General features: G+C 44.8%; 1 protein-coding gene across 1 annotated transcript; it reads right to left on the bottom strand.

The window, feature by feature from the left end:
• Window positions 1156–2124, bottom strand: LOC102181632 (myeloid-associated differentiation marker-like). The gene has a single exon (XM_005695023.2). The coding sequence runs from the start codon at window positions 2122–2124 to the stop codon at window positions 1156–1158; it is 969 nt and encodes a 322-aa protein (XP_005695080.2).

The following is a 12130-nucleotide window of genomic DNA, read 5'->3' on the forward strand; positions in this document are numbered from 1 at the left end:
GACAACAGAGAATGAGATGGTTGGATGACATCACTGACTCAATGGACATGAGTTTGAGTAAACTCTAGGAGTTGGTAATGGACAGGGAGGCCTGGCACTCTATAGTCCATGGGGTTGCAGAGTCAGACACGACTGAGCAATTAAACTGAACTAAACAGAACCACTTCAAGACCTTGAGCACATAGCCCCCAAGCCTCCTAGAGGTAAGGACTGATAATCAGAGCATTGCATAGGAGCACCTCACTATCCTGAGACCCTCCTCCTTTACCTGGCCTTTAAATATGCTGATACTCTTAGGGGAGTTTTGGGCTTTTGGGCATGAGCCACCTTTTTCCTCCCACGACTGTGCAGTTTTTTCTTCTCCAAACTCAGACATTCCACTATTGCTTGGCCTTACAGTGCATAAGGCACAAGAGCTTGCTTTCTTTTACACTTGTTTGATACCCAGAGAGCAGTTGGGATGGAAGGCATCCACCCCTGGCTTCCTCTAAGACACCCTCCAGGCAGCAGGTATTTAGTGAGCTTGCAAAAGTTCTGGAGCCAGTCTCAGGTGGGGCTGAGCAATCCAGGTGGGGTCTCAGAATCCAGTGTCCCTGTTCTAAGCCTCCTGCCCACTGGAAATTACTAACCCTGTGAGTTTTATTTTGCTTTTTTCAGTTAGAAGGGAAGAACACTGTACACCACCCACCACTGGGAAAAAGGGGACACAATCACTAGCTACCCACCACCACCCCAAACCACCCTCCACACACACACCAACTAAGGCACCACCAAGGGGACAGACACACTTTGGCAATGAGGCCCCTCCGGAGGCTCAGGGTGTGGACAGCTGCACAGAGGGCTGTGTGCTGTGGAGTCAGCACCTTAGGAGGTGGGAGGGGGTGGTGGACAGGGAAGGAAGGAGTCTCAGGTCCTGATGGATGAGAAGAAGGAAAATGGGGAGAGATGGTCAGGACACAGGAGATGGGAAAGCCAAGGAAGAACATAAAAAGGCCAAAAAGCAGAATGTAGGAAATGAGAAAGAGGCAAAATAGATTGTGGGCAACCACACAGAACAGGAAGGACACCGAGCAGAAGGAGGGAAGAAAACAGAAAGGAGAGTGAAATGAGTGGAGAAGGATGTGAGGACAGAGAGAGGGAGCCAGGGAGATGACATCAGACAACATAATATCTCCATAAGTAGAGGGAACCTGGGGCCCGTGGGTGGAGTCTTTCACTGACCAGGTAGCTCGCGATCACCAGGTCGGCCACATAAAGCAGCAAGTTGATGGCTGTCAGAACAGCCACAGCCAGTCGCTGGTCCCAGTTGCACACGTAAGTAGTGAACTCATCTCTGCAGGTCATATCACTGGATCGCTGGGACTGGCCACCCAGCTCCTCATTGAACTGATAGAGTGGCCAGAGGACCAGAGCACTGATGTAGAGGAGGATGGAAAACAGGGTCAGCCCAAGCTGGGAAACGGGGAAGCGGATGGGCAGCCAGTTGTCACAGTAGACCAAGCCCAGCAGGATGGCCAAGGTCCCCAGGATGAAACAGGTGGAGTACACAGCCACGCACCACACCAGGGCCGGCTGGTGCTGGTACAGGGAGGTGTTGCTGATGAAGGCGAAGATGATGCAAGCCACAAAGTTCTCCAGCAGCTTGAGCAGGCCATGCACCGTATGCACATAGGTGATGATCCTTCTGGGCCGGTGACCCACCCAAGTCCAGAAAAATTCGGTCCCGTAAGCCATAGCAGCAATGCAAGAGAATGCTGTGGCAGTGATGGCGTGGTTCCGGGTGGGGCCCTGAGGCAAGAACGGCACGTAAGTAGTGGCAGAGATGATGGAGGTTGAGAAGCAGAAGAGGGCGGCATAGCAGGCGTAGTTGATGGGGAAGTTGTACCAGTGGAAGGAAAAGTAGGACCGGAGGTTACTACAGTATTCCACAATGATGATGAGGAAGGTCACAATGTAGCAGAAGCACCAGAAGAACATGAACCAGTTATCTACGCCCACCCGCTGAGTGCCCACGCTGGCCACCAGGGAGGAGGCCACGCCGGTGGAGAGCAGCTGCAGCAGGCGGATGGAGCAGCCCATCACAGTCCAGGAGCAAAGGCCTGGGGGTGACGACGTGGCTGGCATGGTGGTTCAGATGGTCAAATTGGTCACTGTCCTGGGTAAGCCCTGGCCTTCACTGAGGACCCACAAGAGAAAGATCCAGCTCCGGAGGTGGATTAAGTCAGATACTAGGGAAAGGCTTAGGGTCCTGTGATGGATGAGGCTCAGGATCCGTGGAGTTAGAACCAGTGGCCCAGACACCTGCATAACAGCTCAGCCGCTCCAGAATGATTCTCCCCACCCATCACCCTTGGCCTTGTCGGGACACTTGTCTTATCCCAAACCTCACAGCTGGGTTGGGTCTGGCACCAAACCATGAAAGTTTTTCACCTCTTTGTGCTGCGTGCCATTATCTACGGAGACACATGGTCCTTATCTGCAAGCCCAACCCTTCAAGGCTCTGAAAAATGTAGAAACTTTTGTAAAAAGTCATTTGAAACAAATTTGATCTGAACAGACATAAGTCAATCTATGACCTATATTTATTTCACTTAGTGTGAATGTTCAAAAGTTTGGTTGAAGAAACACTACTGCGTTTGATTGCAAGGTGCTTTCAGACCCCATTGTGGTGTGAGGTCATACAGAGTAGATGCAACATGCCACCTGCCTAAAGGTGAAAAATTCTGAATTTTGGACTATATCTGACCCAACAATTTCATAAAAGGCAATATGGATTGTACTGCTAACTCCATTTTACAGATAAGAAAGCTAATGCTTGAGGGAAAAAAATCTCTACCCTAAGGTCCTATGTCTAGGAAGTGGGAACTTCAGATGAAAATGCCAAAGCTGTGAGTTTGAACCTTTTGTTCCACTGTGCACATGTCCTCAGGGCCTGTGGGTGGGAGCCCAGGACAAAAGCTCGGGACTCTGGGACCCAGGACCCACCTTCAGGGTCACAGCCTCCTTCCACAGCACCTGAAGACACATGTGTCCCAGCCTGTCCTCCCTGCAGCATCACTAGAAGGAGCTGCCACCTGAGGGACACAGCCCCACCCGGAGGAGGACAGCTCCAGGGTGAACAGGGAAGAGCCATGGAGTGAGGGCAAGGCCATGGGGACAAGATGACATGGGAAATAGGAACTGTTGTGAATCCTCCCCACCCTGGGGAATTTTGCCTTCACATGTGACTCTTCCCCAGATGGAAAGGGAGACCCCAACCCAGCATGACGCCAAGGTGAGTGTCCTGGAGGAACCAAGAAACAAATATTAAAATGCCAGCTTTTTAAGCTCCAAAGCTGCCATCCAAGAGAATCTAACCTCCTTTTTTTTTTTTTTAATTTTTACTTTATTTTACTTTACAATACTGTATTGGTTTTGCCATACATTGACATGAATCCACCACGGGTGTACATGCGATCCCAAACATGAACCCCCCTCCCACCTCCCTCCCCACAACATCCCTCTGGATCATCCCCGTGCACCAGCCCCAAGCATGCTGTATCCTGCATCAGACATAGACTGGTGATTCGATTCTTACATGATAGTATACATGTTTCAATGCCATTCTCCCAAATCATCCCACCCTCTCCCTCTCCCTCTGAATCCAAAAGCCCACTATACACATCTGTGTCTTTTTTGCTGTCTTGCGTACAGGGTCATCATTGCCATCTTTCTAAATTCCATATATATGTGTTAGTATACTGTATTGGTGTTTTTCTTTCTGGCTTACTTCACTCTGTATAATTGGCTCCAGTTTCATCCATCTCATCAGAACTGATTCAAATGTATTCTTTTTAACGGCTGAGTAATACTCCATTGTGTATATGTACCACAGCTTTCTTATCCATTCATCTGCTGATGAACATCTAGGTTGTTTCCATGTCCTGGCTATTATAAACAGTGCCACGATGAACATTGGGGTACATGTGTCTCTTTCAATTCTGGTTTCCTCGGTGTGTATGCCCAGCAGTGGGATTGCTGGGTCATATGGCAGTTCTATTTGCAATTTTTTAAGGAATCTCCACACTGTTTTCCATAATGGTTGTACTAGTTTGCATTCCCACCAACAGTGTAGGAGGGTTCCCTTTTCTCCACACCCTCTCCCAGCATTTACTGCTTGCAGATTTTTGGATCACAGACATTCTGACTGGTGTGAAGTGGTACTTCATTGTGGTTTTGATTTGCATTTCTCTAATAATGAGTGATGTTGAGCATCTTTTCATGTGTTTATTAGCCATCCATATGTCTTCTTTGGAGAAATGTCTATTTAGTTCTTTGGCCCATTTTTTGATTGGGTCGTTTATTTTTCTGGAATTGAGCTGCATAAGTTGCTTGTATATTTTTGAGATTAGCTGTTTGTCAGTTGTTTCATTTGCTATTAGTTTCTCCCATTCAGAAGGCTGCCTTTTCACCTTGCTTATATTTTCCTTCGTTGTGCAGAAGCTTCTAATTTTAAATTAGATCTCATTTGTTTATTTTTGCTTTTATTTCCAGAATTCTGGGAGGTGGATCATAGAGGATCCTGCTGTGATTTATGTCTGAGAGTGTTTTGCCTATGTTCTCCTCTAGAAGTTTTATAGTTTCTGGTCTTATACTTAGATCTTTAATCCATTTTGAGTTTATTTTCGTGTGCGGTGTTAGAAAGTGATCTAGTTTCATTCTTTTACAAGTGGTTGACCGGTTTTCCCAGCACCACTTGTTAAAGAGATTGTCTTTACTCCATTGTATATTCTTGCCTCCTTTGTCAAAGATAAGGTGTCCATATGTGTGTGGATTTATCTCTGGGCTTTCTATTTTGTTCCATTGGTCTATATGTCTGTCTTTGTGCCAGTACCATACTGTCTTGATGACTGTGGCTTTGTAGTAGAGCCTGAAGTCAGGCAAGTTGATTCCTCCAGTTCCATTCTTCTTTCTCAAGATTGCTTTGGCTATTCGAGGTTTTTTGTATTTCCATACAAATCTTGAAATTATTTGTTCTAGTTCTGTGAAAAATATCGCTGGTAGCTTGGATTGCATTGAATTTGTAAATTGCTTTGGGTAGTATACTCATTTTCACTATATTGATTCTTCTGATCCATGAACATGGTATATTTCTCCATCTATTAGTGTCCTCTTTGATTTCTTTCATCAGTGTTTTATAGTTTTCTATATATAGGTCTTTAGTTTCTTTAGGTAGATATATTCCTAAGTATTTTATTCTTTTCGTTGCAATGGTGAATGGAATTGTTTCCTTAATTTCTTTTTCTACTTTCTCATTATTCGTGTATAGGAATGCAAGGGATTTCTGTGTGTTGATTTTATATCCTGCCACTTTACTGTATTCATTGATTAGCTCTAGTAATTTTCTGGTGGAGTCTTTAGGGTTTTCTATGTAGAGGATCATGTCATCTGCAAACAGTGAGAGTTTTACTTCTTCTTTTCCAATTTGGATTCCTTTTATTTCTTTTTCTCCTCTGATTGCTGTGGCCAAAACTTCCAGAGCTATGTTGAATAGTAGCAGTGAAAGTGGGCACCCTTGTCTTGTTCCTGACTTTAGGGGAAATGCTTTCAATTTTTCACCATTGAGGATAATGTTTGCTGTGGGTTTGTCATATGTAGCTTTTATTATGTTGAGGTATGTTCCTTCTATTCCTGCTTTCTGGAGAGTTTTTATCATAAATGGATGTTGAATTTTGTCAAAGGCCTTCTCTGCATCTATTGAGATAATCATATGGTTTTTATTTTTCAATTTGTTAATGTGGTGTATTACATTGATTGATTTGTGGATATTGAAGAATCCTTGCATTCCTGGGATAAAGCCCACTTGGTCATGATGTATGATCTTTTTAATGTGTTGTTGGATTCTGATTGCTAGAATTTTATTGAGGATTTTTGCATCTATGTTCATCAGTGATATTGGCCTGTAGTTTTCTTTTTTTGTAGTATCTTTGTCAGGTTTTGGCATTAGGGTGATGGTGGCCTCATAAAATGAGTTTGGAAGTTTACCTTCCTCTGCAATTTTCTGGAAGAGTTTGAGTAGGATAGGTGTTAGCTCTTCTCGAAATTTTTGGTAGAATTCAGCTGTGAAGCCGTCTGGACCTGGGCTTTTGTTTGCTGGAAGATTTCTGATTACAGTTTCAATTTCCGTGCTTGTGATGGGTCTGTTGAGATTTTCTATTTCTTCCTAGTTCAGTTTTGGAATATTGTACTTTTCTAAGAATTTGTCCATTTCTTCCACGTTGTCCATTTTATTGGCATATAATTGCTGATAGTAGTCTCTTATGATCCTTTGTATTTCTGTGTTGTCTGTTGTGATCTCTCCATTTTCATTTCTAATTTTATTGATTTGATTTTTCTCTCTTTGCTTCTTGATGAGTCTGGCTAATGGTCTGTCAATTTTATTTATCCTTTCAAAGAACCAGCTTTTGGCTTTGTTGATTTTTGCTATAGTCTCTTTTGTTTCTTTTGCATTTATTTCTGCCCTAATTTTTAAGATTTCTTTCCTTCTACTAACTCTGGGGTTCTCCAATTCTTCCTTTTCTAGTTGCTTTAGGTATAGAGTTAGGTTATTTATTTGACTTTTTTCTTGTTTCTTGAGGTATGCCTGTAGCGCTATGAACTTTCCTCTTAGCACTGCTTTTATAGTGTCCCACAGGTTTTGGGTTGTTGTGTTTTCATTTTCATTCATTTCTATGCAAATTTTGATTTCTTTTTTGATTACTTCTGTGATTTGTTGGTTATTCAGAAGTGTGTTGTTCAACCTCCATATGTTGGAATTTTTAATAGTTTTTCTTCTGTAATTGCGATCTAATCTTAATGCGTTATGGTCAGAAAAGATGCTTGGAATGATTTCGATTTTTTTAAATTTATCAAGGCTAGATTTATGGCCCAGGATGTGATCTATCCTGGAGAAGGTTCCGTGAGCACTTGAGAAAAAGGTGAAATTCATTGTTTTGGGGTGAAATGTCCTATAGATATCAATTAGGTCTAACTGGTCTAATGTATCATTTAAAGTTTGCGTTTCTTTGTTAATTTTCTGTTTAGTTGATCTGTCCCTAGGTGTGAGTGGGGTATTAAAGTCTCCCACTATTATTGTGTTACTGTTAATTTCCCCTTTCATACTTGTTAGCATTTGTCATACATATTGCGGTGCTCCTATGTTGGGTGCATATATATTTATAATTGTTATATCTTCTTCTTGGATTGATGCTTTGATCATTATGTAGTGGCCTTCTTTATCTCTTTTCACAGCCTTTGTTTTAAAGTCTATTTTATCGGATATGAGTATTGCCACTCCTGCTTTCTTTTGGTCTCTTTTGCGTGGAATATCTTTTTCCAGCCCTTCACTTTCAGTCTGTATGCGTCCCTTGTTTTGAGGTGGGTCTCTTGTAAGCAGCATATAGAGGGGTCTTGTTTTTGTATCCATTCGGCCAATCTTTGTCTTTTGGTTGGGGCATTCAACCCATTTACGTTTAAGGTAATTATTGATAAGTATGATCCCGTTACCATTTACTTTATTGTTTTGGGTTCGGGTTTATATACCCTTTTTGTGTTTCCTGTCTAGAGAATATCTTTTAGAATTTGTTGGAGAGCTGGTTTGGTGGTGCTGAATTCTCTCAGCTTTTGCTTGTCTGTAAAGCTTTTGATTTCTCCTTCGTATTTGAATGAGATCCTTGCTGGGTACAGTAATCTGGGCTTAGGTTATTTTCTTTCATCACTTTAAGTATGTCTTGCCATTCCCTCCTGGCCTGAAGAGTTTCTATTGAAAGATCAGCTGTTATCCTTATGGGAATCCTCTTGTGTGTTATTTCTTGTTTTTCCCTTGCTGCTTTTAATATTTGTTCTTTGTGTTTGATCTTTGTTAATTTGATTAATATGTGTCTTGGGATGTTTTGCCTTGGGTTTATCCTATTTGGAACTCTCTGTGTTTCTTGGACTTGGGTGATTATTTCCTTCCCCATTTTTGGGAAGTTTTCAACTATTATCTCCTCAAGGATTTTCTCATGGTCTTTCTTTTTGTCTTCTTCTTCTGGGACTCCTATAATTCGAATGTTGGAGCGTTTCATGTTGTCCTGGAGGTCTCTGAGATTGTCTTCATTTCTTTTAATTCATTTTTCTTTTTTCCTCTCTGATTCATTTATTTCTACCATTCTATCTTCTATTTCACTAATCCTATCTTCTGCCTCCGTTATTCTACTATTTGTTGCCTCCAGAGTGTTTCTGATCTCATTTATTGCATTATTCATTATATATTGACTCTTTTTTATTTCTTCTAGGTCCTTGTTAAACCTTTCTTGCATCTTCTCAATCCTTGTCTCTAGGCTATTTATCTGTGATTCCATTTTGATTTCAAGATTTTGGATCATTTTCACTATCAATATTTGAAATTCTTTCTCAGGTAGATTCCCTATCTCTTCCTCTTTTGTTTGGTTTGGTGGGCATTTCTCCTGTTCCTTAACCTGCTGAGTATTCCTCTGTCTCTTCATCTTGGTTATAATTGCTGCGTTTGGGGTGTCTTTTTAATATTCTGGTAATTTGTGGAGTTCTCTTTATTATGGAGCTTCCTCACTGTGGGTGGGGTTGTATCAGTGGCTTGTCAAGGTATCCTGGTTAGGGAGGCTTGTGTTGGAGTTCTGGTGGGTGGAGCTGGGTTTCTTCTCTCTGGAGTGCAGTGGAGTGACCAGTAATGGGTTATGAGACATCAAAGGTTTTGGAATAATTTTGAGCTGCCTGTATATTGAAGCTCAGGGGTGTGTTCCTGTGTTGCTGGAGAATTTGCATGGTATGTCTTGCTCTGGAACTTGTTGGCCCTTGGGTGGAGCTTGGTTTCAGTGTAGGTATGGAGGCGTTTGATGAGCTCCTATTGCTTAATGTTCCCTGAATTCAGGAGTTCTCTGATGTTCTCAGGCTTTGGACTTAAGCCTCCTGCTTCTGCTTTTCAGTTTTATTTTTACAGTAGCCTCTAGATTTCTCCATCTATACAGCACCGATGATAAAACATCTAGGTTAAAGATGAAAAGTTTCTCCACATTGAGGGACACCCAGAGAGGTTCACTGAGTTACATGGAGAAGAGAAGAGGGAGGGGGTAGTTAGAGGTGACTGGAATGAGATGCGGTGAGATCGAAAGAGGAGAGAGCAAGCTAGCCAGTAGTCACTTCCTTATGTGTGCTCCATAGTCTGGACCGCTCAGAGGTATTTACAGAGTTATACAGGGAAGAGGAGAGGGAGGAAGTATACAGAGGTGGCCAGGAGGATAAGAGAGAGGAATGAAAAGGAGAGAGACAAATCCTGCCAGTAACCAGTTCCTTAGGTGTTCTCCACCGTCTGGAACACACAGAGATTCACAGAGTTAGATAGAGAAGAGATGGGGGAGAAAAGAGACAGAGGCCACCTGGTGGAGAAAAAGGAGGAGAGAGTGGTCAAGCCAGTAATCTCGCTCTCAGGTAAAATTGGATAGTGAAGTTTGGGTTTTTAAAAGTACAAAATTGACAACAAAAACCAAAAGCAAAGATTAAAAATCTAGAGTAGATGTTGGATTTTCAAAAATACAATATTAAAGAAAAGAAGCAGAAGGAAGAAAAAAAAAGCCACAAGAATTATTAAAAAAACTCCAACAACAACCACATAAAGACTATGTATGGTGTTTGCCTTAAAAAAATAGTCTTTTTTTTGAAAAGTAATAGTAGGTTATAGCAATAAAAATTAGAGGAGAAATAGAAGATTTAACAATTAAAAAAAAAGTTAGAAAAAAAAGCCAGAAAAAAAAAAGAGGGGAATAAAAATAAGGAATGATTGTAAAAATAGGAAAGATATATCTGGCCCTTCTCTGATGCGGTGGGCAGTGTGGGGTCACTTCCAAGGCGGTTCCCTCTGTTTAACTTCTTCTGTTTGCTGGTTTTTTAGGCTCACTAGTTTAGTCGCGCTGTGGGGAGGGGCTATGCTGCAAAAAAATAGCACTGTCGTGTGCACACAGTGTCTCAGCCCCGCTGGACCTGTCCTTTCTCACGGCGCACAAACCGCTCTGGTTCTACGATGCTCAGCCGGGAACCGTCTGAGGCCAGCCCTAGGCTGCGCGCACCTCCCCGGTCTAAGCCGCTCAGGTTCGTCGCTCAGGTAGCCCTCAGAGGCTCAGATTCGGTTGGGACTGCGTTTTGTGCCCTTCCCAGGTCCGAGTAGCTCAGGAGTTTGGAGAGCGCGGTCGCTGCGACTTGTCGCCTTTTCTGTCTCTGCTGCTCAGTTTTCTGGGTGTTCCACTGGTGCCTCTTGTGAAGCAGATGGTGACTGTCCAGCACCCCCAGAAGTCTTAGCAAAGAAGCCTGCTTGCAGTTTGGTAGGTAGAGTCTCTCCGGGGCTGCAATTGCCCCTTTCCAGCCCTTACGGCTCTGGCTGCCTGTCCCCGGCAGGGGATGGTCTGCAGCCGGCTATTTCCGTTCTGTCCTTTGTTCTGTGCACGGTCCTGGCAGTGTCTTATGTTCAAGCTTTTTGTGTGGTAGCTATCCCACAGTCTGGTTTGCTAGCCCAAGTTAGATCATTCTGGTTACACGTGGGGCGTTCCTGCCCGATTCTTACAAATCTCTGCAGCCCGCGCCTCCTGCGCGTCCCTGCCCTGCCCCCACTTGCTAGTGGCGGATGCAGGCGTCTGTGCTGCTTTTCCGCTGGGGGAGTTACTGTTGGGCTTGTAATCTGTTGGTTTTAATTATTTATTTATTTATTTTTCCTTCCTGTTATGTTGCCCTCTGTGTTTCCAAGGCTCGCCACAGATTCGGCAGGGAGAGTGTTTCCTGGTGTTTGGAAACCTCTCTTCTTAAAATTCCCTTCCTGGGACGGGCTTCCCTTCCCGGGACGGAGCTCCCTCCCCACCTCCTTTGTCTCTCTTATCATCTTTTATATTTTTTTCCCTACCGTTTTTCGAAGACAATGGTCTGCTTTTCTGGTTGCCTGATGTCCTCTGCCAGCATTCAGAAGTTGTTTTGTGGAGTTTGCTCAGTGTTGAAATGTTCTATTGAGGAACTTGTGAGGGAGAAAGTGGTCTTCCTGTCCTATTCCTCCGCCATCTTAGGACCGTCCAATCTAACCCCTTTTAAGAGCAGGGGATGAAAGAGGAGCTACTGCTAGACCCCTGGGAGGAGACAGTCCTGAGACTGCTCCAGGGACCGGGTCAGAGCAGCAGAGTGGAGATGTTGGGGGCAGCTGAGGTTGGGGGGAGGGATTCCAGGGTCCCAGTGGCCCTGAGGCAGCCCAGTAGGGGTCTTCTGACCCAGAAGGGATGCAGGCATGGAGCCAACCTTCCCCATGGAGAAGGGGTCTGGACTGGAACTGAGACAGGAGAATAGGAGCCTGAAGGGGCTTCAGGGCTGTGACAGGGACACATGGCCAGAGTGGCAGGGACCCTGGAGACCATGGAATTGCCCAGGTCACCTGCCCAAGACAGTCCCACCAGCCAGGGCTGCAGTCCTGCTCACACAGGGGCTCCTCCAGGGTCCAGTGTGGGGGGAGTGCGGCCCCTCCCAGCCCGCCCCCTCCTCAGGGACAGCTGCCCTGTTTCCAAGGGACTATTTGCTGAGAGGCCCCCAGGGCAGAAGGGCCAGCAGCCTGAGCCCCAGCCAGCTTCCTGCCATCAGGGGCCTTGTTGCCTTTGCTGATAATAAACCCTGGGACAAGCTGAGGCTGGAAAGAGAAACACAGAGCAAACCTGAGATCCTCCCTGGACTCCCAAAGCTCCTTGAGCCCCAGTTGTCAGTGGAGCCCTGGAGCCTGCGGGCCTCCCAGTGGGCACTGCCAGGGTGGGGAGGGGCACTGGAGTGAGGGAGGCTGGAGGTGTCGTGCTGTCTGTTCCCCAACTGCCTCCCCCTCCACCAACCTCTCCAAAGTCACCCTTGATTCCACCTAAGGTTAAATGACAGCTTTGGATCCATTTGATGGCGCAGAGGGAGGGCTTGGGGAAGGAGAGGCATGGGGGCTCCTGCTGTGTGGCCCTGGGTAAGACCTGTGCTCTCTCTGGGCCTCAGTTCCCCCACCTGGAAATCAGCAGGTTTGCCTGAGTCTCCCAGCAGACCCTCCTCCACTCTAATCCATGAGCCTGTTCATGGTGCCCCCGTCAGAGCACAGCCT

This window comes from Capra hircus, chromosome 21 (genome assembly GCF_001704415.2).
Source record: "Capra hircus breed San Clemente chromosome 21, ASM170441v1, whole genome shotgun sequence".
Classification (NCBI taxonomy): Eukaryota; Metazoa; Chordata; class Mammalia; order Artiodactyla; family Bovidae; genus Capra; species Capra hircus.